The sequence below is a fragment of the Pollachius pollachius genome (assembly GCF_949987615.1).
Source record: "Pollachius pollachius genome assembly, chromosome: 16".
In the NCBI taxonomy this organism is placed as follows: Eukaryota; Metazoa; Chordata; class Actinopteri; order Gadiformes; family Gadidae; genus Pollachius; species Pollachius pollachius.
In genome coordinates, this window is record NC_136949.1 from 18,138,417 (window position 1) to 18,163,842 (window position 25,426).

Consider the following 25,426-nt stretch of genomic DNA (forward strand, 5'->3'; position numbering starts at 1 on the left):
CACACACCCTGTGTGTATAGGACACAGTTCCCTGACACACACCCTGTGTGTATAGGACACAGTTCCCTGACACACACCCTGTGTGTATAGGACACAGTTCCCGTGACACACACCCTGTGTGTATTGGACACAGTTCCCTGACACACACCCTGTGTGTATAGGACACAGTTCCCTGACACACACCCTGTGTGTATAGGACACAGTTCCCTGACACATACCCTGTGTGTATAGGACACAAGCCTCTGGTGTACCCTAACACATACCCTGTGTGTATAGGACATAGTACCCTAACACATACCCTGTGTGTATAGGACAAAGGTACCCTAACACATACCCTGTGTGTATAGGACATAGTACCCCAACACATACCCTGTGTGTATAGAACAAAGGTACCCTAACACATACCCTGTGTGTATAGGACATAGTACCCCAACACATACCCTGTGTGTATAGGACACAGTACCCTAACACATACCCTGTGTGTATAGGACACAGTACCCCAACACATATCCTGTGTGTATAGGACATAGTACCCCAACACATACCCTGTGTGTATAGAACACAGTACCCCAACACATACCCTGTGTGTATAGAACACAGTACCCTAACACATACCCTGTGTGTATAGAACACAGTACCCTAACACATACCCTGTGTGTATAGGACACAGTTCCCTGACACATACCCTGTGTGTATAGGACACAGTACCCTAACACATACCCTGTGTGTATAGGACACAGTACCCCAACACATACCCTGTGTGTATAGGATATGCAGCAAACAACTTGGAGGAAATGGCAACTGATTATACTGCATGTGTGTCTAAAGCTAGGAGGTTGTAAGGGGTGGTCGTCACTCTGTGACTGCAGGTGACCTCTACCCCTCTCTGTGGAGGAAGGTAACGACTATGGGTTGGATATCGCCAGTGTTTATTGGCAGTCTATTGCCAAAAAAACATCCCTCATATAATATCTACAATCAAGTACAACTGGTTACTTGATTGCAGCGGCGTGAATATGGCTTTACAATACTTTTATGGTTTAATGTAAAGAGTTCACTTTCACAGAGTTTGTCTTATTCATAAAATGTTCAGCAAAATGGTACTCATCTAATGCCTTCTTTTTTTCATTTAAATAATTCAGTTCAGAGGATATCTATTATTATTATTATATATCAAATTATTATGGCTGTGTTAAGATCATTACATGCTTTTTGCAAGCCAACAAATATTGCATGTCCAACAGTAACTCATTTCCTGTGTAAGTTCTCATGGTTCATGGTCAATGATGGTTGTGGTCTCACTAATTTCTACTCTAATTCCTGCTACTATGGTATTCACAGATTCCTTGAGGATATAACGGTAAAGGTCGTTATTCCTTGCTGTGATAATTTCTGTAGCAAAAAGACGTATTGAGGATTTTATTATACCCTTTTATTTCCCTTACCTTTTCCTAAATGAATATTATGCTCAGGGTTCATACAACTAAATAGATACTGTGATAAGCACTGAAATCTGTACTCTAAGAGATTCACATTCAATTTTTTAATTAAACGTCAAAGGTGACCCAAAGCAAATCTTATTATACACTGTTCATGACCAGTATAAAGTGAGCAGTGATTATGATTACTACATAATACGATTTTATTCTTTATGAACAGTATAACCTGACCTCAGCCCCAATATCAAGCAAGACACAGTGAGGCCGCTGATGTTGTTGTTATGGTGGGTGAGCTGCTGATGGGCAGAACTTATATAGACACATTGTAAGTAGTGCAGGGTGTGTAAAGGGCCAGAGAGAGTGCTGCTCATGGCTATGTTGCACGCCTGCCTCCTCGCCTTTCTCGTGTTTGTCTTTGCGGTGTGAACAGCCTAAGCCCCTCTACTCAGCTGTCATAATTTGTTAACGAGCCTTTTCAGGGTCAAAAAAGAGAGAGAGAGGACAGGGAAAAAAAAGAAAGAAGAGAAGGCTCTTCACAAGTGACTGAAAGCAGAGGTCCGTCCAGAGGGGGGAACCCAGGGGCGACATCAGACCGATTTCAGACCGGCCCGTGATGGCATCTCTGTATATTTTAATATTAATGACCCGCGCGGCAGCAAAGCCCCCTCTCTCTCTCTCTCTCTCTCTCTCTCTCTCTCTCTCTCTCTCTCTCTCTCTCTCTCTCTCTCTCCCTCTCTCTCCCTCTCTCTAAGCCTCCAACAGGTGCCTGTGCCCCACTCCAGCCTGGAGAAACCACACGTGGGATCATTCAAGATCACCAATTTCCCCCAACCGCCGGCGCATTAAAGATCCCAATTGAAAAGGATGAGGAGGGCGGAGAGAGGGGAGGAGGAGGAGAACGCAGAGTGGAGGGAGAATTAGGGAATCAGCCGTCTCTCCTAAATATGTTTTTTAAGTCACTTTTCCCGAAGCTGAAACACGGGTCGATATATATTTTTGGCCCCTTGAGAAAGAGATTGACTTTTGTTTGGAGTTTGTGAGAAGTGGGAATCAGGGTGGGGACAATGGGACACCCCACGGTGAGGGGCTGAGAGGAGCCATCTCAAATCAGTCAGCCAGGGGACGGACTAATCCGTCCATTGTCCCTCCCCAGCCACCGGCCGCACATCAACACATTGGCCCCCCATTGTCCCCACCCTCATGCAGCGGGATTTGCTCTCCCCAACAGCCAGTTTTGTCCAAGGCAGTTCGAGCGGAAGTTTCTCACTGACAATTTGCCCCAGATAGATTTGTCAGAGCATCCAATGCACCGACTTCTGGGTCTGAGTCTGGGATTGGGTCTGGTGGTCTGGGTCTGGGGGGTCTGGGTCTGGTGGGTCTGGGTCTGGTGGTCTGGGTCTGGGTCTGGGGGATCTGGGTCTCTTGGTGGGTCTGGTTCTGGTTCTTGGTCTGGATCTGGGGGGTCTGGGGGTCTAGGTCTGGTGGGTCTGGGTCTGGGTCTGGGGGGTCTGGGTCCGGGGGGTCTGGGTCTGGGGGGTCAGAGTCTGGGTCTGGGTCTGGATCTGGGTCTGGTGGGTCTGGGTCTCTTGGTGGGTCAGGGTCTGGGTCTGGGGGGTCAGGGTCTGGGTCTGGGTCTGGTTCTGGGTCTTGGTCTGGGTCTGGGTCTGGGTCTGGGGGGTCAGGGTCTGGGTCTGGGTCTGGGTCTGGGTCTGGTTCTGGGTCTGGGTCTGGGGGGTCTGGGTCTGGGGGGTCAGGGTCTGGGTCTGGGTCTGGTTCTGGGTCTGGGTCTGGGTCTGGGTCTGGGGGGTCAGGGTCTGGGTCTGGGGGGTCTGGGTCTGGGTCTGGGTCTGGTTCTGGGTCTGGGTCTGGGGGGTCAGGGTCTGGGTCTGGGGGGTCAGGGTCTGGGTCTGGGTCTGGTTCTGGGTCTTGGTCTGGGTCTGGGTCTGGGTCTGGGGGGTCAGGGTCTGGGTCTGGGTCTGGTTCTGGGTTTGGGTCTGGGTCTGGGTCTGGGTCTGGGGGGTCAGGGTCTGGGTCTGGGGGGTCAGGGTCTGGGTCTGGGTCTGGTTCTGGGTCTGGGTCTGGGGGGTCTGGGTCTGGGGGGTCAGGGTCTGGGTCTGGGTCTGGTTCTGGGTCTGGGTCTGGGTCTGGGTCTGGGTCTGGGTCTGGGTCTGGGTCTGGGGGGTCAGGGTCTGGGTCTGGGTCTGGGTCTGGGTCTGGTTCTGGGTCTGGGTCTGGGGGGTCTGGGTCGGGGGGTCAGGGTCTGGGTCTGGGTCTGGGTCTGGTTCTGGGTCTGCGTCTGGTCTGGGGGTCTGGGTCTGGGGGATCTGGGTCTTCGTTTTGGTCCATGGACAGTGTGTCTCCTCTCTGAGGAGGTGGGGGTCCTGAGCTGAGAGTGATGCATGGTGCTCTGTAGAGCCCCAGAGAGCATGGTGGGGGTGCATGATGTGAGCTGGTGCATGCGTTGTCCTGTGCATGTGGTCAAGGCTGGGATTGCTGAGTTGAATGCATTATGTTCAGTATTGTTTGCATGGACGTAACCTCACATGAGTAGGGACTGCTCATTAACAAGAGACTGTGGCCCAAGGGCTTCCTGGAACGGGACTAGGGTCTGGACTATTGGGGGGCCAGGATTTGAATTGTGATTTAAAAGTATGTTTAGAAGAAAGACAAGCTGTATGACGCAATCTCATAAACCTTGATGGCCGATTGAACCAAAAGATCTGTTGGATTAGTAATAGTTTCAAGAAGTTGTCTTCAGCTATCGACTGTCTTCAAATGAGTTTATTAATAATTCTGAATACCATGCTGCACCAATGAAAAACCTCAAAGGTCCTTACAAATGAGCAATGCGTTCATGTTGCCTACACTTACAAATGGTCCTTATTTGACCTACTTCACTTAACTTACTTTACAGTTTTTCTCAATTGTTTAAACATGTTTTCTGAAACTATAGCTCAATTTCTCAAAACTCTAAACGCAAACCTGAGAAGAGTTAATCATTTTGTCAAAACTACACAAATTCTTCTCAAAACTTTTCTTTTTCCACCAAAAGGTAAACACAGCTATCAAATGAGTATCTCTTAGAGAGCATCAATTAAACACTGGTGTGATCAATTCAAAACATTTCCATCACAATACTATTTACATATGTTTTGACTTTATGAGGCCATGTTACATATTCCAATTGTTTAGAAGTAGCTTTCTTTTTTAAAGTTGCAATTAGGTGGTACATATAGTATAAAGACTTTTGCCATATTGTAATACAATACTGTGAATATATCATATAAATATTGCATTGACACAATCGTATCAGAATAGGATACAATGCATATTTGTCTTTCTAATGAGCTCCAATGGACTAAACTCACAATCTCAGCTTCCCAGAGTCATACTGTGTTTGAACAGGTGAGAAGTGAGTTTGAATAATTGGTAATTAGTTGTTGCGTTTTGAAGGCCAGTGTGATCCAGGTGAACCAAGTGTGCTAAATGATGAGATTTGTGCTTAGAGTTTAGCAAAAATGTGAAAACAGTGGAATTGTGCTTAGAGTTTAGCAGTCTGGAGTCTTGTAGTTGATACATGAGCTTCACGTTTCCAGAATTGTGTGCTATAGTTCCATTTTTTTTGTGTATACAATCGAGAAAAAACTATAACAACTTGAGCTCACACATATAAACAAACAATGATTACGGGGGTTCACAATATTACAAGTACGCTGAATATTGTCATTCTGCAACCTGACAGGTGTGAGAACTGTCCGTGGTGCTGAAGGATGTGAGGCTATGTCCTGGCCTCAGAGATCATAACATTATAAGGCCAGTCGGCCAGATCGTTCGATCCAGGTAGCATGAGGACGGTTAGTTTAACCACCGTGCGCACTTTCACTAGGCCTATAAGTAGGCTTTCCGTCGTGGATAAAACACATCCAACAGGGAGGCGCAGAGCTAAGCCCTAAAAGTCAAATATTTTGCTCCATCGTGTATTGGGTAACGTACCTGCTCTCCCTAGAGATTATGAGTCGGTTTTAAAGGATTGCTGGGTGTTTAGCTGCTTGAAACCTCTCTATTATGTGCGCTCTCTCCTGCTTAGTGACTTCTCCTCAAGCCGATGGCTTCACGCCTGGTTGGTTATCTGCGACACCTCATTGGCTCCTGCAGTTTAGGGCTGGATTACGATCCCGTCCAAGCTTTAAGTCAAATATATAGTTTATATTTGACTTATATTTATATTATATATTTGACTGCACGGTATCCAAGTCCAACCTGATTTATCCGATTCGTTACCGGTTCATTTTAACGTTATAATTGACTGGCGCTCCTTTAGTGCTTTGGATTTAGTGGCTAAGTATTAAGTAGCCTCGTTGCAGAGACAAACCAAGCCCAAAAACAGATACACAATCACCCGGTCTCTTTGTTCACTATATTTCATTGACTGCTGGAGGAGAAGAGAGTCACTAATACCAAAAGTGAAAGAAGGCAACCTGGGCAACCATGATGTTGGATATATTTGTGTAAAGGCTATCACTGAATGACGAGGATTAGACCGAGTTAAGGAGATTATGTCCCACAATCGCTCACCACCCACCCTCGGTCATTCGTTCGAACACGTGCGCACGCGCGCGGGCACACACACACACACACACACACACACACACACACCCACACACACACACACACACACACGCACACACACACACACACACACACACACACACACACACAAACACACAAACACGCACACGCAAGCGGACACACCCCCAAACACACACACGCGCGCACGCACGCACACACACAAACATAAACACACACGCGCGCGCGCAGAAACACGATTAAATGAGCTTTGAAACATTTGCTCACTAATAAAAATCCCAAAGAATGCGAGGCTTTATCACAGCTTACTTTTTTGACATTTGTTTATAGAAGAAATTCCTTCCTTAAACGAATCATTACAATTTGGATTTCTGTAAGCATGCTTGTAAGCTCCGCTGTTAAGACACAACAATGGCTAATTGCAATTAACCACGCCTTCCTACACCGCCCTCGTCGTCCGTTTAAATCGACACTTTCAACGTCCATATGGCCATAGTGTACCGTGGGAATGAACACAATTAAAAGCAGAATATGGATTTCTGGAGTTACCGGGCGAAAGCACAGCAAGCTGTCAAGGTCAGGATGTCAGTTGGCGTTCGGTGGGTCCAGCCCCATCCCCCACCACCCCCATTCCCCGACAACCACCCGCCTCAAAACCATCACCACCCCTCCGACACCCCATACCCTTTCCCCCAGCTCCGAGAGAGAGAGAGAGAGAGAGAGAGAGAGAGAGAGAGAGAGAGAGATAAACACACACACACACACACACACACACACACACACACACACACACACACACACACACACACACACACACACACACACACACATTGTACCCTTGTTGACTGGAGCCCTGGTCCAGACAGACCCCTCCGCTGCGACCCGGGGGGGATTCAGGAGTTCAACACGGAGAGACCCCTGCCGGAGTCTCTAAACAGGAGCGCGGTGGATCGCTGCTCTTCACAGCCTCTTATCTCGGCTATCAGCTCCCCTGTTGATCACCGCACTTACGCCTCTGTAACACACCGCTGGACGCACAACAAACCCATGTACCGGGAATCAAACAAACCCTTGACTCCCACACGGAGGACAGGCTCTTCAGACCATCCCTAATGAAACAAACCTATGTGCTTTAATATCATTTGGGGCTTTCGTTGAAAAAAGCTCCGTGCGTGCAAAGAGCCCTCTTGGTTGGTAAAGGAAACCCACGGGGTTGGAACAAGGCGAGAACAGAGCCATACCGAGAGACAACACGGTGAAACTAGAACCACAAGCAACAAGTGTTTATCCTCCGCCTTGTGCGTTATAAGGCCCAGGCTGCAGACCCCCACTGCCCGGTGACGTCAGCCCGGCTCAGGAGTTGGGAGTAGAAAGCAGGGAAAAGCTAAGTGGATGAAGGGAGCGGGGTTCTCCACCCTCCTCCTCCTCCTCCTCCTCCTCCTCCTCCTCCCCTGAGGTTTCTCCTACATATGACTGAGGTTGTGTCTAAGGGACTCGCTGTAGTAAGTCACCTCGGCTCAGGGCTTTAACAAGCTGCTTAGAATAGACTTGTTTCTTTCTTTCTCCTCGCATCCACAATCTGCCGCTTTAGTAGTCGTAGCGCACCGGGGGCAGCTTCAACTTTTGTGCACCAGTCGCTCCGCTCCCCCCTACCCGGACCAGAACGCCCCCCACCCGGACCAGAGCGCGGCGCTGGTCTTCGACGTCGGTCCTGTGAACAGTTCGGTGTCCCAGCTGAAGTGATCCGTCGCTCTCTTACCCGCTCAGGACCTCCTGTGACCCTGGATCACATGCACTGAAGGAAGGGCAGAACAACATGTCTGGTTGAACCGTTTCGTTCTGCTCCAGCTCAGGGACCGATGCTTTAGCCGCGGGCTCCCAGGACTCAGTGCGACTCCAGGCGGGCGGAACAACTCAAAAGACTTCTCGGTGTTTCCATGACCTTGTTGTAAAACGAATATATAGGGTTTTCAGCATCAACATTAATCCACAAGAAGAGAATCACGATGAGCAAACCTGCAAACTCAACAAGTGGCTGTTTGGATATTTTGAATGTCAAATCTAGTAAGTGGGCGCTTTCTCTATTTCTAACAACATTACCGGTCAAACGTGTTATGCTCGCATCGTTAATAATAACTAGAAAAAATATCTTACGGAGACTATTGTGCCATGAAATAGAAATAAACCTTATATTTTGTCATCAAATAACAATTTTCCGCTTGCATGTAGTCTTTGTTTCAGTGGAAGTAGCAGTAAATCAACCGGCTCATTTATAGAGTCATAACGCAATAGAAAAAAAATCGACAGTGTCCGCTTTTAAATGAGAAGATTACTATTAGTTGGATTGATTTATCAACAAGAGGCACCAGTTACAATTCATAATGGACTTTGCCCTCAAACGTCACATCATAAATACTAGAAACTTAGCATCATACACTGATGACACCAGGACCTGGAGGGATTTTGTGTTCCTAACCCCCCAGGACTGCGGGCCTAAAGGTCAGAAGGTACAGGCCTCTGCGGGCCTAAGAGGACATATGTGACTCCTAGTGCTCTGTGTGCTCGTTGTTTTTTTTTGCATGCATTTTAAATAAATACTGTAGAACAACAATATCATGTGTTGTAATGCTTATAATTAGTACCTAGATTATTTAAAAAAAAAATGAAACTGAGTTGCTAAGGATTTAAAACGTATGCCATTTAATGGAGCTACATATTTAATCCCTACGAGTACGTGTCACTAAAAGAAATTCATGTGAAATACTTGTATTTATTAGATCAACTGATTTTATTATGAATAGCTTTCCTTCTCGATACCTATTGGCCAGGCAAATGGTTTAATTGACAAAAGGCCAGATGGGGTCCGCATAAGTATCACAAGCTCTATAATGATTGGACTTGGACCCAACAGGCCCAGTGGGCCTCGTCTTAAACAGAGCTCCGCTAAACTGCCTACGAGGAGAAAACTATATCCCCAAGCGATTAGGCCTACACAATACTAACAAAGTGGACCCCACAGGAGAGACTTAAATACTTACATATCTTTTTACAAAAAATGTGTGCGTCATTTTGGCGGTTCAGTTAACTTTCCACAAAGTTGATGGTTTTAAACTATAACTTGTCTGTTTTACAATCAAATAGGCAGACAGACCTAAACAAATTAACCAATTAGTAACAAATTGCGTATCATTAAATATTTATTTATTTATTTGACTCATAGCCTTTTTATTTTTGTTAAGAATATGAACTCAAATAGATCCAAACAAATAGCCTACCTGAGAAGACATATTACAAATAACTATTATAAAGTCGCAAACTATTCTCAAATCTAACTACTGTCATATAAGTATTTATATATTTAGCTTCATCACACTATCTTACCAATGTGTCACCCTTCGAGCTGAACACAGAGGTACGCCTCGACGTGGGCTGTGTCCCCATTGTGGCTCTCGGCGGCCGGCCTCCGAATTCCCATGCTATCCTTTTTGACGGGTCACTGGTGCCTCAATGAGCAGGTGGCCAAACCTCACTGTAATTACATGGACCACTTACCCTCCCCGGTAAATAAGATTCCCTCACATGCATACAAATATTGTCCAGTTATTTGATATATATTTGAAAAACAAATCTCAATTTTGATCTACTCTGAGATCAATTGACATACACTTCATTAGAGTTGGTGAAACGAGTCGGTTGCGCATTATTCTCGGCGCCGTGTCACTCCCTAATCCTCGGGCCTATAGACCTGCGGAATAAAGCAGCTGTCGAGCTCCATTATGAAGGGGTGTTGGCAGCTTGTCGAGATTGCGGCAGTCAGAGGAGGTTCAATGGGCAAAATCATTAAGTTAACACTTTCCCTAATGTGTCCATTGTCGGCCCGCGCACATTGTTTTAAAGAACCCAGATATGACGCTCCCCACCCAACCGCGCTATGAATTCCCATGGGAGGGAGACCTGTGCAGGCGCGAGGAGCTGGCCTGTCTTGTCTGTTTATGTGTGTGTGTGTGTGTGTGTGTGTGTGTGTGTGTGTGTGTGTGTGTGTGTGTGTGTGTGTGTGTGTGGGTGGGTGGGTGGGTGGGTGGGTGTGTGGGTGGGTGGTGTGTTTAGCGCAAAAATACGAATTTAATAACGGTGATAAAAATGCGTTTCACTTACATTTTCGCTTATATTTGAAATGAAGGCCTCGTCATAAACAACGAGTGGCTATAAACGCTATAGACGCTATATACGCCCTGCATACGCCATGCAAGGCCCCTGTGACTCATTTCGACAATATATTGTCCATAAAAAGGCAATGATGAACCATTCATTGTGAAGTCCAATCAACTGCAGCGCTAAATCGGTGCGTCTCTTTCAGGTCGCATCCTGGACATCCCCTGCAAAGTGTGCGGGGACCGCAGCTCGGGGAAGCACTACGGGGTGTACGCCTGCGACGGCTGCTCGGGCTTCTTCAAGAGGAGCATCCGGAGGAACCGGACCTACGTCTGTAAATCTGGCTCTCAGGTAAACACCTGTTTAGACACCTCCATACATCCCCTACATCCGTATATCCGTAGGCTATATATATATATATATATATATATATATATATATATATATATATATATATATATATATATATATATATATATATATATATATATATATATATATATATATACATATGTATATTGTAAAATTCCGTCCATTTAGTCTTTCTTTTTTTTTTGTTACTCTCTAGCCCCCTAATTGTGTTATCCGCGGGGCATTAACTTAAGGGCTAAACAGGGTCCTTCTTTAATACACCAGGTGTAATCCTATCTAATGTAATGACACTAAGGCGCTGGTTTAAGACAGCGGTGGGCGGGTTAGGCTGCTTATCCCCACAGCCGAGCAGCTCTGCAACAGCGGGGGGGGAGAGGGGGGGGGGGGGTATGGATGGTCGCGGTAATAACATGATCCTTCACCTGAGACAGGCGTCCCGGGAGGATAATGGCAAGGAGCTGTTGCCTCCGTGCGGTGCGAGAATTATACTCGAAGCTCTGACATTCTGTCTGTCTGTCTGTCTGTCTGTCTGTCTGTCTGTCTGTCTCTCTTTCTCTCTCTCTCTCTCTCTCTCTCTCTCTCTCTCTCTCTCTCTCTCTCTCTCTCTTTCTCTCTCTCTCTCTCTCTCTCCCTCTCTCTGTCTCTCTCTGTATACGTCTCTCTGTCTCTAGGGAGGATGTCCGGTTGACAAGACGCACAGAAACCAATGTCGAGCGTGCCGCTTGAAAAAGTGTCTGGAAGTGAACATGAATAAAGACGGTGAGTGGGACGGTGGGTGAGCGGGGGCGGGGGGGGGGGTCATTGGTCAGTGTAACGACAGCATGTATTACACACACACTCACACACACACACGCACGCACGCACGCACGCCCACACACACACACACACACACACACACACACACACATACACACTCACACACACAAACACACACTGAAGATAATCAATGCATACATTCTTAGCCGATGTGCCGTCTTTTAATAAGATTTCCTCGCATGCATTTTTTTAGCCGTTCAGCACGAGAGGGGCCCCCGGACCTCCACCATCCGCAAACAGGTGGCCCTATACTTCCGGGGCCATAAAGAGGTAAACGGGTCCTCGACCCATTTCACTGCCTCCTCCATGCCGGGACCGCCGTTCTTCACCACCGTCACGCAGCTGGAGCCTCATAATTTGGAGATGAGCACCGTGGCCTCGACGCCCGAGCGGCAGGCCATCGTCGGGCTGGCACAACCGACCCCTAAGGTAGAGCCCCCTCTCACCCGACCTCCTCCAGGGGGAACCAGCGGCCCGTGATGCGGACACTGACACATAGTTTCGATTTAGACATATAATTTAGATTTTGGTTCAATAATGACGGTTATTTTAACCCCTATTAAAAAAAACTTCTTATGACCTTCGTTTGACCTTTTAGGTGCTCTGCATTTATAAACTTATTTCAACCCAATTCAATCTAAATGTTTTGTGCTCCGCAAGCGTTTTAATTTGCTTATTTGCGTTCTAAGCAGAGGCGTGCTGGGCCTGCATAAAGACGATAATGGTGACACATTATTCCATGTCAACGTTTAATTTAATTTAATTCAAGAACGTTTGATCCCCAGTATCCCCACGAGGTCAGCGGCGCGCCCCTCTACCTCTACGAGGTAGCCACGGAGTCCGTGTGCGAGTCGGCGGCGCGCCTCCTGTTCATGAGCATTAAGTGGGCCAAGAGCGTCCCCGCCTTCTCCACGCTGCCGCTGTCCGACCAGGTACTGCACCCCGCCGAGAGGAACCACTTCTTATATATATACCACATTGTTTTGTAGAACAGTAAAGTATGTGGTGATAAAATAATAGCGAAAAACAAAACAAAATTAACAACAGTGGCAGTTCAAATTTGACACAATTCAAACCTTTACCTCTCCCCCCGTCCCAACCTCTGATTATAAAAACCAGGTGTTAGGCACAGTACCTAGAGGTTAACATTAAACAAATAATATATTATTTCATGAACAGCTGATCCTGCTGGAGGACGCCTGGAGGGAGCTCTTCGTCCTGGGCATCGCGCAGTGGGCCATCCCCGTGGACTCCAACACGCTGCTGGCGGTGTCTGGTACGCATATAAAGACATCACTTCACAGCACGGGTTCGGGCCTTCTCGGCTTCTTCCGAGAAATTGAATTGAATTAAATATCTACTCCAAAGGTGTAGGGCCACTCTCATACCACGAATGTTCTTCCCTATAACAGGAATGAACCCGGACAACACAGAGTCTCAGCGGCTGAACAAGATCATTGCGGAGATCCAAGCTCTGCAGGAGGTCGTGACGCGGTTCCGCCAGATGCGCCTCGACGCCACCGAGTTCGCCTGTCTGAAGTGCATCGTGACTTTTAAAGCTGGTGAGTCTCCCAGTGTATGTGCACTGGGAAATGACGTAAAAAGTTGCCCTTCAGTATGTACGATATATGCATCGATGATTATGATGAGAGTACTAAAACGATCCTCTTTGGACGACTTTAGTTCCCACTAACGGCAGCACGGAGTTAAGGAGTTTCCACAATGCCAGTGCCATCGCTGCCCTCCAAGACGAGGCGCAGCTCACGCTCAACAGCTACATCCATACCAGGTAAGACACCAGGACCACCCGTACGGTCGGCAACAATCAAGTCCAATTCTTCTTTTTTTTTTTAAGTGTTGCTTTGAAGTTTTTGGAATGGTGGTTGCGCAATGAATGCATTTTGCATTTGTACGGTCTGAGCATGGCTTCTGGAACGGGGCGGAGCCTCTAGAACGGGGCGTGGCCTCTAGAATGGAGCAGGGCCTCTAGAACGGAGCAGGACTCCTAGAACGGAGCAGGACCCCTAGAACGGAGCAGGGCCTCTAAAATGGGGCATGGGCTCTAGAATGGGCATGACCTCTAGAATGGAATCTCTAGAAGGGAGCAGGGCTTCTAGAACGGAGCCACGGGGCATGGCTTCTAGAACAAGCCTCTAGAACAGGGCATGGCCTCTAGAACGGAGCAGGTCCTCTAGAACGGAGCAGGGCCCCTAGAACGGAGCAGGGTCCCTAGAACGGAGCAGGGCCTCTAGAACGGAGCAGGGCCTCTAGAACGGAGCAGGGCTTCTAGGACGGAGCAGGGCCTCTAGAACGGAGCAAGGCCCCTAGAACGGAGCAGGGCCTCGAGGACGGAGCAGGGCCTCTAGGACGGAGCAGGGCCCCTAGAACAGAGCAGGGCCTCTAGAACGGAGCCGGGCCTCTAGAACGGAGCAGGGCCTCTAGAACGGAGCAAGGCCCCTAGAACGGAGCAGGGCCTCTAGAACGGAGCAGGGCCTCTAGGACGGAGCAGGGCCCCTGGAACAGAGCAGGGCCTCTAGAACGGAGCCGGGCCTCTAGAACGGAGCAGGGCCCCTAGAACAGAGCAGGGCCTCTAGAACGGAGCCGGGCCTCTAGAACGGAGCAGGGCCTCTAGAACGGAGCAAGGCCCCTAGAACGGAGCAGGGCCTCTAGAACGGAGCAGGGCCTCTAGGACGGAGCAGGGCCCCTAGAACAGAGCAGGGCCTCTAGAACGGAGCCGGGCCTCTAGAACGGAGCAGGACCTCTAGAACGGAGCAGGGCCCCTAGAACGGAGCAGGGTCCCTAGAACGGAGCAGGGCCTCTAGGACAAAGCAGGGCCTCTAGGACGGAATAGGGCCCCAAAAACGGAGCAGGGCCTCTAGAACGGAGCAGGGCCTCTAGAACGGAGCAGGGCCCCTATAACGGAGCAGGGCCTCTAGAACAAGATTGGCCAAATCTATTGTACTAATAATTACAGCCTGGTCTTATTACCCTTTTGGAACATGAAACATGTTGATACTATTAACATGTTAATCCCACGTTGTGACGCAGGTACCCCACTCAGCCCTGCCGCTTCGGGAAGCTCCTGCTGCTGCTGCCCGCTCTGCGCTCCGTCAGCTCCTCCACCATAGAGGAGGTGTTCTTCAAGAAGACCATCGGCAACGTGCCCATCACGAGGCTGCTCTCCGACATGTACAAGTCGAGCGATATATGATTTCTAGATTTTATTTTATCAGTTTCTTCTTCAACAATTGTCAAGCGGCAGAACAATATTGGAACATGACTGCGAGCCGGAGCGGGCGTCCGCATGGGCGGATGTTTGAGGAGCACAAATGGTTTGATTGGTTGATGATGGAAAGACGATAGAAAGGTTAATTTGGGTTTTATTGAGGAGAAAAAGACTGTTAAACAGCCTGATTTTACCAAGTAGCCTGTTAAATGTTGCGAAGGATAGCCTGTAACTTTCACCATACATTTGCCCTTCAGGAGAATAAGTCTTCACCACTGAGGAGAAACAAAGGCTAAATGTGGGCTTGGCCTAATGACTCTCTGGGATGAGCTTCTGCTGCAGAAAAAAAAAGAAAAAGATGGTTTGACAATGAAACTTTAAATCATTTTCGAGTGTCTGTAAGACCAATGAGCTGGTTGACCAATGCCCTTTCAATCACATATTGCTATGTCAAATCTGAATGGAGGAAAACCAAAAACGGAGGACGCATGCATCGCCGACCGTGCAGAGGGGACGAGGCGCTCTCCCTTTGACCCAGTGCTGAAACCAAACGCGCTGCGGACCGCCGCGCAGGCCCTCATGGACACGAGAAAACTTCTAGAACGAGTAGAAAAATACCTGCATCTTTACCTTGACTACAAAATATAACATTGCATCGGAATTTATCAGTGTTTAGTGTTGTCACGAATTGTGTTGGTTATGTTCAATCCGAGGAGCCCTATTAAAATGTTTAGGTCGACTTTTTGAAGTTAGACACTAACACAGGTTATAGCCTATATATATATATACATATATATATATAAATAAATATACATATATATATATATGTTTATATGTTTGTATAAAAATCAGCACTTGGAAAATGTTGTGGTTGGTAATGTTTTTATTTTGTTGTAAAAACTATTTGCAAGTTGTAATGAAATACTAGAATAAAATGCATATATGTTAAGGGATTTTATACATTTTTATAACAGCCAAAAGTAATTTTAAAGCATATAAACTTTTTTTTCTTAACCACGAAACTATTACACACAAACTGTTGTTGGCCCTGATAAAAACGAGGATGTGTTGTTACTTATAGAGGATTATTCTAAGGTTGAATACAAAAGCTGCAAATGACTAAATTCAATTACAACCAAAGGCCCAGAATTGTTTGGGTTCCGACATTTCCTGAAGACACATTACTAAGTAATCATTTTTAAATGTTTGCTGTACCCCGTTTTTATCTTGCATTTAAAAGGAGCAGCATTTGTCCATACACCATTTTCTATGGAAAATTCCTAATTTTTCCATTGTATTTTACCATTCTGGTGTCTGCTGCATGTATCATGAAGAAATTCCAACAATTGTGCTTGTGCATCAGTGGATTTGACCGGTTTATTTAAAAACTTTCAAAATAAAGAAAATGGCACAGCAGTATACAAATCTCAAAATGCATATAGCCCGTAGAAATACTGCAGGTCCCACTCCCACCCCCCTCCCCCCCAACCCCCAAGTATATTACTCTTCACTCGCTAGAAAACCACTACATGAAACAGGGAAGGTGCTGGTTTAGACACTAATAGATCAGTAACTGAGCCACGCCTGGTAATGCGTGGCTGTGGTGCGTGGCCCATCAAAATAGTGTGTGTGTACTTCTGTAATAAGAGATGATGACCTTTGTGTTGTCGCCATGGAAACGAAAAATTAAAACAATGAAGGACGCACCATACTGATAAATAGATTTCAGCGGGAGAAACAACAACAACAACAACATCAACAACTGTTTTCTCATTTTCACCTAGCAGGCATAATTTGTCAGACATCTTTTTTTACGAACGAGTGGGGTTACAAAGTGGGACAGACGAGCACAACGTTTGGGATGTCTAAGAGTCGAACAGGGAGGAGGTGACAGAGGAGGGGTGGGGGTTGAAATGTTTGTGGTCAAGGAGGTGTGGTCTGGTGCGAGAGCGTTTGGTTTGGGGTTGTCGTGCACGCCCGGGGCCACGTCCAGGCATGGCGGGGCACTCCTAGGCGGGTCGGATCTTGGACGGGGTGTAGTTCTTGTCCACAGATTCATCCTGTAGAAACATGTGCAGGCAACGTTCGTTCTGGGCCAGGGGATGACCGGCCACTCTGAAACAGACACACACACAAAACAAATAAACAACTGACAGCAGCGTTTCAATACAGACCCACTCGGGACTGCATCACACTAATACACCCAGGGCCCTATCTTGCATCCGGCGCAATTGACTTTCTCACTGGCGCATGTGTCGTTGCTAGTTTGCAACTGGCGCAGAGCGTTCTTTTCCCTCCTGCGCCACACGTCGGGAAATTAGGGAATGATCTTGCGCCCCAAGGGGCGGTTTGGCGAAAGGAGGAGGCATGTTCTGGCGCAAACGTTCCCTGGTGCTATTTTGCAGTTTCAGAAATCACTTGCGCCACAAACCAGGAAATACCTGATTTAAAGTAAGGGGCGTGTTGTTCAGATGCTATTTTAAGGGCGCATGCATAATGTTGCTTGTTCACCTCGCGCATACACTTTGCTTCTCTCATCTACCTAGCCACACATTCTTGGTAAATTATTTGGGAAAGAACAGCTGATACAGCGGTAATAAGTTGTACTTTTAAATCAATGCATCTGCAAACACCGTACAGCAAACACATATTTTCTTGACAGACATCGTGTACATGCCCATAACTTTAAGGATTGATGAGTATTTGATCGTGAGAAAACGTTGTTTTACCGCGAGTGAGTGTTAAAAAGAATAAATTAATGTGGGCGCACGTGTGTGTATGTGTAAAAGAATTAATGAATGCGGGCGCGCGTGTGTGCGTCCATCTGTTTAAACACACGCAAACTAAACACATAACGCATAACACAGTCCATGGCAATGTATATTAACGGGGGGACACATGCATATTAGGAACACAAGTCGATAACGATAATGCATACAATACTGATAAGAAACAATGTTTATAATGTATTGTGTATATCATTAAATAGAACCACAGTTACCGCATATCATATGTGTGTTAAGTTTTCTTTGCCGAAATTTATTTGAGGACTCAGTATTTCTGAAGTTGTGGAAGAAAACATTATTCCATGTTTGAATTAGGCCATATTATTTGGCCATAAACTCAGCCATTTGAAGTCACATCGGAGACTGCAGACGCGCTGTCAAAATATCAACTCGTCAGATTCAAATGTGCTCATGGCTCTTAAAGGGGATGGGAGCTTGGACTCTCATTGGTCTATTGCATGTTACGCCCAAACCACACCTACGGGTAATTAGGCTACTTCAGACCAACCCTTTTAAGATTTGCGCCGGGTTCAAGAGTCATTTTAGTGCCGGTAAAATAGCAAATAGCAACCGCCCACAAAGCTACTTGCGCTTGGCGCTTCTCACTTGCGTTTCAGACTGTTAAAATAGGGCCCCCAGACTCAAATAGACACATGGCATGCACACACACACGGTGTACTGTAAATACAAGAAATATATAAAAAATGACTATGAAGATAGATGAAACTCCAAACATAATTAAAGCATGCTCACTACAAACTCCACATTGGTGTTCCCACTACAGAACCTCTAGCTCACTACGTTCATACATACGTTGTTGTCATGCGTTTCAAAGAGGTTTGAACCACTTCCTCTCGGAGAACACTACATGCGTCATAAATGCTCCTGATCTCATCCTAGTTTTCAACATTGAAAATATTGATGTGCACTTCATTCACATCGATTTTGAGATGTCAATCCACTATAGATATTACAGTAATAGTTCTGCTATGGATGGCATCATTCATAAATGGAATTAAAGATGGCTCCTTTCTTGCATAAAAAACATTGACTGTAAGGCTAACAAACCTATTGGAGACATGGAAGATACACAAATGGTTTAAGAGAAAAAAAAAAGAGTTATAATATAAACCAATTGTTATTTCTCCCATGCACCATATCATTATTTAATACTGATAGCACTGTATGATTCTTCTGTTGCAACGCATTTCTTTATTAAAATACTACCAGTAAGCATTTGATCCTCTAGCGACATAATTGCGCCACCAAAAGCAAAAGGCAAGCAAGTGTTTGCAATTTAAGTGGTCATGGACCCACTTTTTACAAACAAAAGGTAATGAGGCTGTTTAAAGCATCCCAGGCAGGGGTGCAGTCACCATCGAGTTCTGCTGCTTCAGAGGACTGCATTAGATCCACACAGAAGGATTCTTGCAGACATGAATGCAGGGACGTTGTTGATGTAAGTTGTGGTACAGGGTGGCCACAATGTCCTTTGCCCTCTTGGGTTTGACGATGTTGCGTTTGTGCGTTTATTTTTAATATGCCCGTTAACATGCTCTACATGTGAACACTATGTTGGTTAAGCCAAGGGCACGCACTTTTCAAAGCACCTTTTACCACCAGCTACCCCCCCGCCATTTAAGATTGCCCTTTAGAGGATGAAGAGAGGCCACCTGAGCCCCATTAGAAAATACTAATATTACATTTTCAGAACAACACTCTGATAACAGTGACCCCAGGTGACGCACACAGAGATGAACTTTAATTGGAAATATTTCAGACATGGAAAGAGGCCAACCATCGACAGGGCAAAAAAAACTGACCCCGCCCCCCACACGCACACACACACACACCTACCTCATCCCAAGACAAAAATGAATACATAAATGCAAAAATGTCTCATCTTGAAATAAAGCCACTCTGCACTGATCTGAATACAGCTGACAGTTTCCCCACTTCCACAAACTTGTTTTGGAGTAATAATTATATTTACCATTTCAAAAAGACCCCCCCCCCCCCCATCACAATGCTCTCAATCACACATTAAAACAAGGCTGGCAAGCCGACTCAGTTGCTATTAAGCCTCAACAATGCTATGATCAACAGGAGTGTTTTGCCTTTACAGAAACTAAGAGTGGATGGAGAAAAAAATAATGGTAATTACCAAACACATTCTCAGCATCTTTTAAATAATTAAACAGAACAAAAAAAACACTAAAATTGCAGAACTATGGATTATAATTTTCCTTCCACTGTCTTTGCACACCTATTATGTGAGCAGGTAACACAGATGCATTTGCACATGAAACAAAGATGATGGCCAAGTCTGCAATCAAAGCAAATAATTACAATCCCACTGTAACTTTTATTGTTTGGCAGCAGGAAACGGGGAGGCGCTGGATCAAAAAATAAGCTGGGGTGCACACACCATCCCTTAAGAAACAACGCGCTGCAATTTGAGCCGCAATTATCATAAATTACACATCAACAATAAAACAAATGTGGGAAAGAAAAAAATACGATGGGTTGGTGGGGGGGGATGGTGGTTGGGAAGGAGGAGGTGGGGGGAGGGGGGCACACTTGTGTCCCCTTAGGTGGTTCTCGTCTTCTACAAGGTAATTACGAAGGAGAATTAAGGAGGAGAGTGGGTGCAAGACTTGGCCTCGTTCCACAGGGTTCAGTTAGTTAACATCGCAAAAAGAAAAAGTAAAACAAAAAAACAAAAAGTTGAGCATCTAACCGACAGACAAAAGGCGTCGTCTTCAGGAGGTAAAATCTGGGTAGGTATTATAATTATAGGTATATAATGATCTCTTTTGGATTCTGTCCCATTTAACTTGCTTTAACTTGCTTTACTTTTTTCGATGTTCAAGGGATAGACGTGCCAAACTGGAAAGAAGTAAAAAGTCAAAAGATCCAAGGAGGTGGAAGCCATAGATGCATATAAATTGACACACATGCAAAAACATTTACAGACACAGGAAAGAGTAACATATCCTTGAATGAAACACCTGTTGAAAAAGATCACCAATCAGCAACCATTAATCCTGTCTAGAGATTCTTGCATAGATTATTTTCATCCTATTTTACCTCCTTGGCCCAACAGAGGTGTCATCATAGTAATGATGGCTCTGATTTGACACCATGGAGTAGACCAGTATTCACTAGTGAAGGCCGGTTCCAAACCACAGCAGTGTTTCACATCACTGAAAATGTTTCCACAGACGTGAAAATAAGGTCTACTTTGGTGATAGCGTGTTCAAACTACAACGTTTACATTTATTTCCCATCTGACGTCCTTGTGATTTTTTCACATATTTTATACATCAAAATTCATACTTCTTTTTTTTGACTCCACGGAGATCCTAAACCCGGGAGAAAGGAGGCGAATTGACAGGGGTAGCAGAGGGAGACCTTACTTGTTGAGGAATTGCTCGAGACCCTGTCTCCTCTCCTCGATGAAAGAGTCATCAAATATCCCGTCGTCCGCCCGGAAGGGCAGCTGTCGGGCCAGGGCCTTCCCGGGCAGCGGCGGCACCACCACCTGAGGCCACCAGGGACGAACAAAACATCTTCAGAGGTGGAGCACCATGGGAATACAGCTTTTCACATTGATAAAACCTTGCCAGCCCAAATTTAGATATTTGATATATTCCTACGAAACAACACATTACAATGCATTGTTAATGGAGGCATTGACCGCACTGCCTTTTCCTTTGATATATACATTCAGCAGTTGGACCTTATGAAAATCTGTCCACTCTTGGAGACTGCGTGGAGATGTGGGCGATGTGTTTTCACTGATACGTAGAGGTCCTTTAAATATGGCTCATTGTGGACCCATGTGTTGAGGACCTCACAATGATAGCCCAGGGCTAAAATAAAAAACACTTGACCATTTTCTAAAATCAGGTCCTCTATTCATGAAAACTCTGATACATAATATTGATAATTATATCCATGGACAGCGCAGATGTGGATGATATAGCTCAGCAAAGTAATATCATCCACAGCGTTGGCATGGTAGGCTGCTACCCCCTCACTGAGGCACTAGGCGAGGTTACTATACATTAGGCTGTGGACCAGCGTGTCTGCAGGCGGCGGGCTTGGCAGGGGCCTTGGCGCGCTCACCTTGCTCTCCCTCTCCAGCTCTGCTCGGAGCCACTCAAAGTCACTGTAACGTCGGCGCACCCGAGACTCCTTCAGCTTGAAGATGGGCAGGTTGGTCTGAGGAAATGCACGCGCAGACACACACACACACACACGCACACACACGCACACACACGCACGCACACACACACAAACACGCATTTGAAAACATGCTAACAAGTGCAAGACTGTTAATAGAATATGCTGGTACAACTTTTGATTTGTATAACAATAAAAAAATGTATGTAATCTTGCCCTAAGTCACATTATAGAAAAAAATCTATTCTGGACAAGCAACACCAACACCATATCTGTAAATTCAAAGCGGTCTGCATTACAGTTTCTCTGTGGTCCATTACGATTGCGGTAACTTCAGTCTCAAGAGTTGTTTGTTCCATTTGCTGTGATTTCTTATTTTTTCCTCCGTTGCTCTAATGAAATATTCTTCAGAGAGAAAAGAGAGAATTCCATCCACTTCAGAAACCCATTTGCTTAGCGCTCCTTCTAGCCACCAATGTCACCCATCATTAAAACATAACCAAAAGAAGAATGGTGCTGTAGGCAGGCATTGGTGGGCATTTTGTGCTAGTTCGAGGCAGTGGAGCGAGGGAAATGTTTACTTTTGTAGTTGGTTTGGGCTTAGCCTTGTGTTACCAACTGACTTTCTGGGTAAAAGAGAAGAGCAGGGGGCGGGGGGGGGGACAACAAAGCGCCATACAGACAGAACCAAATTGAAAAGGAAAAAAATTGAAATAGGCCTCCGGTTGAAAAAAGTTCTGCAATTTGCTCACCAAGGTCTAATACACTTAAGACTTTTGTGTGCGTGTGTGTACATCCATGACCAAGGGCGGAAGAGTGAGTGTGTGTGTGTGTGTGTGTGTGTGTGTGTGTGTGTGTGTGTGTGTGTGTGTGTGTGTGTGTGTGTGTGTGTGTGTGTGTGTGTGTGTGTGTGTGTGTGTGTGTGTGTGTGTGTGCCTCTTCACTGGTCCTGGCGGCACCCAGCCAGCCATCCAGCACAACAATGTGCAGATGAGGAGACAGAGCGCATAAGAGAGACGGATAAAGAGAGCGGTAAGGTGGGTGGGTGGGGGTTATCGGCCGCCCACAATCACCGAAGGTCAGAATTCATGAGAGGAAGGACGGGACCAATGCAATTGAGCGTGTGGGCAATGGCATACATGCTTGCAGGGTGGGTGGGGGGGTGCGATCGATCGCCGCCGCCGCCGCCCTCCCCGTGCGGTTGACTGGGTGTGGTAAAATTTAAAGGGGAAAAAACTAAGTTAACCAATGGGCTGAGTAAATGGATGAAGGGGATAACAAAACAAATAAACAATGAAAAAGGGGGGGGGAGGGGGCGGGGGGGGGCCGGGAGATCCATCTGGTCCGGGGCGGAGAACTCATTTGAGGTGTAGTACGGAGGAAGGAGGCAGAAGTGGTCGTCTCCGCCTTCCTCGGCCATCCTCTGCTCTTCATTTCTGATAATAAGTCAGGTTTTCCTTTTGCCCTTGAGACTCCTCGAAACACATATCTCCCCCCCCCCTGCCCCGCCCCGCCCCGCCCCGCCTCTCCCCCCAATGGCGTCAACCCCTTGTGTACACTAAAGGCCTTGGTGGCTTTCAAGATCCCGGTGCCATTTTGACATTGAATTTTAAGTGCTAACAAGGCAAAGGGAAAATAAAAAAAAAATTTGCCATTGGGTTTGGAAAAGGTGATCTTTACAGTTGGACCACTTGAAAATAATTAAACTGATATTAGAAACTCTTTATACTGGGGTAAAACGTGAAAAGAGAACCCTTTTTCTGCCCCTGGTAGATTTGAAATCAGGTTGACCGTAACAACACCGGGTAGACTCTAGCACCCCCGGGTATACTCTAGCACTCCCGGGTAGACTCTAGCACCCCCGGGTAGACTCTAGCACCCCCGGGTAGACTCTAGCACTCCCGGGTAGACTCTAGCACTCCCGGGTAGACCCTAGCACCCCCGGGTAGACTCTAGCACCCCCGGGTAGACCCTAGCACCCCCGGGTAGATTCTAGCACTCCCGGGTAGACTCTAGCACTCCCGGGTAGACCCTAGCACCCCCGGGTAGACTCTAGCACTCCCGGGTAGACTCTAGCACCACCGGGTAGACTCTTGCAACTCTAGACTCTGGGGGGGGGGGGGGGTGTGATCGGTGTTTCGAGATATACGGCTACTCGAATTCTGAGCTACCCTGGGCGGGATTTAGTGTGAATATTCATTACGGAGGTTGCAGCACACAATACAATGGGAAGACTTCAAATGACAGACTTGGATGCAAAATGTAGCCCTTTATTATACAGAAGATTGCTGTTGGTGTATTAGCCTAGGACAACACCCTTGCCAGATTATTTATCTAAATAGCCCTATGTTGTTAGAATTTACTAACTTTATGCAAGGTCTACGTTTGTGCAGTACTAGGCGTTGACTCGGTCCTAAAAATACAATATTATTGTAAATTATATCACATCAAAAAAGCGGTAGCTAACGTTAGTTGAATCAAACAAACAAATGTTTTTGCTGTTTTTGATTTTGCTCCAAAAAGCTTGACTTACCTTGAATTTAACATAAGATAGTTCCTTCAAATTAGGACTGTACGGTATGGACTAAAATGTATATCACCGTATGATATGAGGGATAGACGGTAGCGGTATTATATCACGGTATGTTAATTTTATCTTCTAATTTCAATATAAATGCTTCTGAAGGGGTAAAATACTGGTAAGGCAGCAAAACTGCATAACAAAAATTTAAATCTTTTCTGAAGTTACTTCCATCTCTGAAAAACACTAATGTTTAATAGTATGGATTTGTTTCTCCACTTGCTTGCGGACCTTGCTGTATAGTTTTGGCATCCCAATTTGGCTGAAGTGTATGCGGGCAGGTAACGCGTACCTGGGATCGAGTGTTTTGACCATCTCTTTAAAGCCCTATCGACATTTTTAAAAGGGAACCATGTCCTTACAAAGGTAAACAGTGACGGCGATTGTTAGCTCGTTCCACCGCTGGCATTTTGTCGTAAGGACTGGCTTTCAAAATGCCTGCGGAAGCAATGTCTGATATGCAGAGACAGCTTCACTCTACCAGCGTCTGTCTTGTACGGTGTGGATTGGAATGAGCTTGTGAAGGGACTATTTCACAAGCAAGCATGAGCGCTTGCTGCGCTCCTGCGTGCTTGCGTAATAGCATACTGCCTGAGAAGGCAGTATCGCTTTCAAATCTGTCCCTGGGAAAAGTAACGTTGCGCCGAATTGAAAAAGGAGCTATGTTTCGTTACCATATTTTCAGTAGTTGCGCGTAACTTTACTTTTTACATGAAAAAGTAGTTAACGCGTTACTTACTTTGTTACGCGTTACACACAACACTGTCTACCGGTCACACCGTAACGTCAAAATCCATACCATAGCGCAAATTCACCCTGGTGTACTTTCTATACCATTTATACCGTAGGCCTACACCCCTACTTCAAATTTACGATAAGAGTTTCAATCAGACTCGCGCGGTAGCCAGGCGTCTCATCCGGCGAGCTGAGTTGGCGCTGTGTCGTGCTTCAAGATTCTGAAGCAAGTGCTGAGATTCCGATTGGCCCAGAGAAATGTCAAATATAAGAATTATCCAATACTGTTTCATATGAAGGACAGCCTTCTCCGCCCCCCCACCCCCCCCAAAAAAACTCTGGTTCTACGCGATTCACGTGAATTACCCAATTGACCAAGAAAACGGCGATTGTCGCCGAAAAGCGACAAGTTTGCAGGTGTGATAATGAGTTATCACGCACAATTTGGTTGCGTTACCGCAACATTTTTAAGACGTTATTTGCTGTAATGGCTTTCCATATGCTGAAGCCGCAATGTTATTTTTAATAGAGAGTTGGTCAACGA

At 46.1% G+C, this 25,426-nt stretch overlaps 2 protein-coding genes across 3 annotated transcripts in view; one reads left to right on the forward strand and one right to left on the reverse strand.

Annotated features, from left to right (window-relative positions):
- Nucleotides 1–8,032: 8,032 nt before the first annotated feature.
- Nucleotides 8,033–14,577, forward strand: nr2e1 (nuclear receptor subfamily 2, group E, member 1; the record flags this gene model as incomplete). 2 transcript variants are annotated; one of them, XM_079754216.1, is made up of 9 exons in its annotated part: nt 8,033–8,090; nt 10,384–10,529; nt 11,222–11,309; nt 11,560–11,795; nt 12,152–12,298; nt 12,546–12,642; nt 12,779–12,928; nt 13,050–13,155; nt 14,415–14,577. In XM_079754216.1, 9 exons carry the CDS (start codon nt 8,033–8,035, stop codon nt 14,575–14,577), a joined length of 1,191 nt encoding a protein of 396 aa, XP_079610342.1. The 2 variants fall into 2 exon arrangements, with proteins under 2 accessions (XP_079610342.1, XP_079610343.1); XM_079754217.1 differs by having other exon boundaries at nt 8,033–8,057.
- A 1,480-nt stretch (nt 14,578–16,057) lies between these two features.
- The window catches only part of snx3 (sorting nexin 3), an 18,318-nt gene continuing 8,949 nt past the window's right edge, over nt 16,058–25,426 (reverse strand). The window contains exons 2-4 of the mRNA XM_079753311.1: nt 21,510–21,605; nt 20,798–20,922; nt 16,058–16,707 (exon numbers count right to left, since the gene is read on the reverse strand). Of these exons, the coding sequence (XP_079609437.1) occupies nt 16,602–16,707; nt 20,798–20,922; nt 21,510–21,605 (327 nt within the window). The 3' untranslated portion in view covers nt 16,058–16,601. The remainder of the gene's footprint in view (nt 16,708–20,797; nt 20,923–21,509; nt 21,606–25,426) is intronic.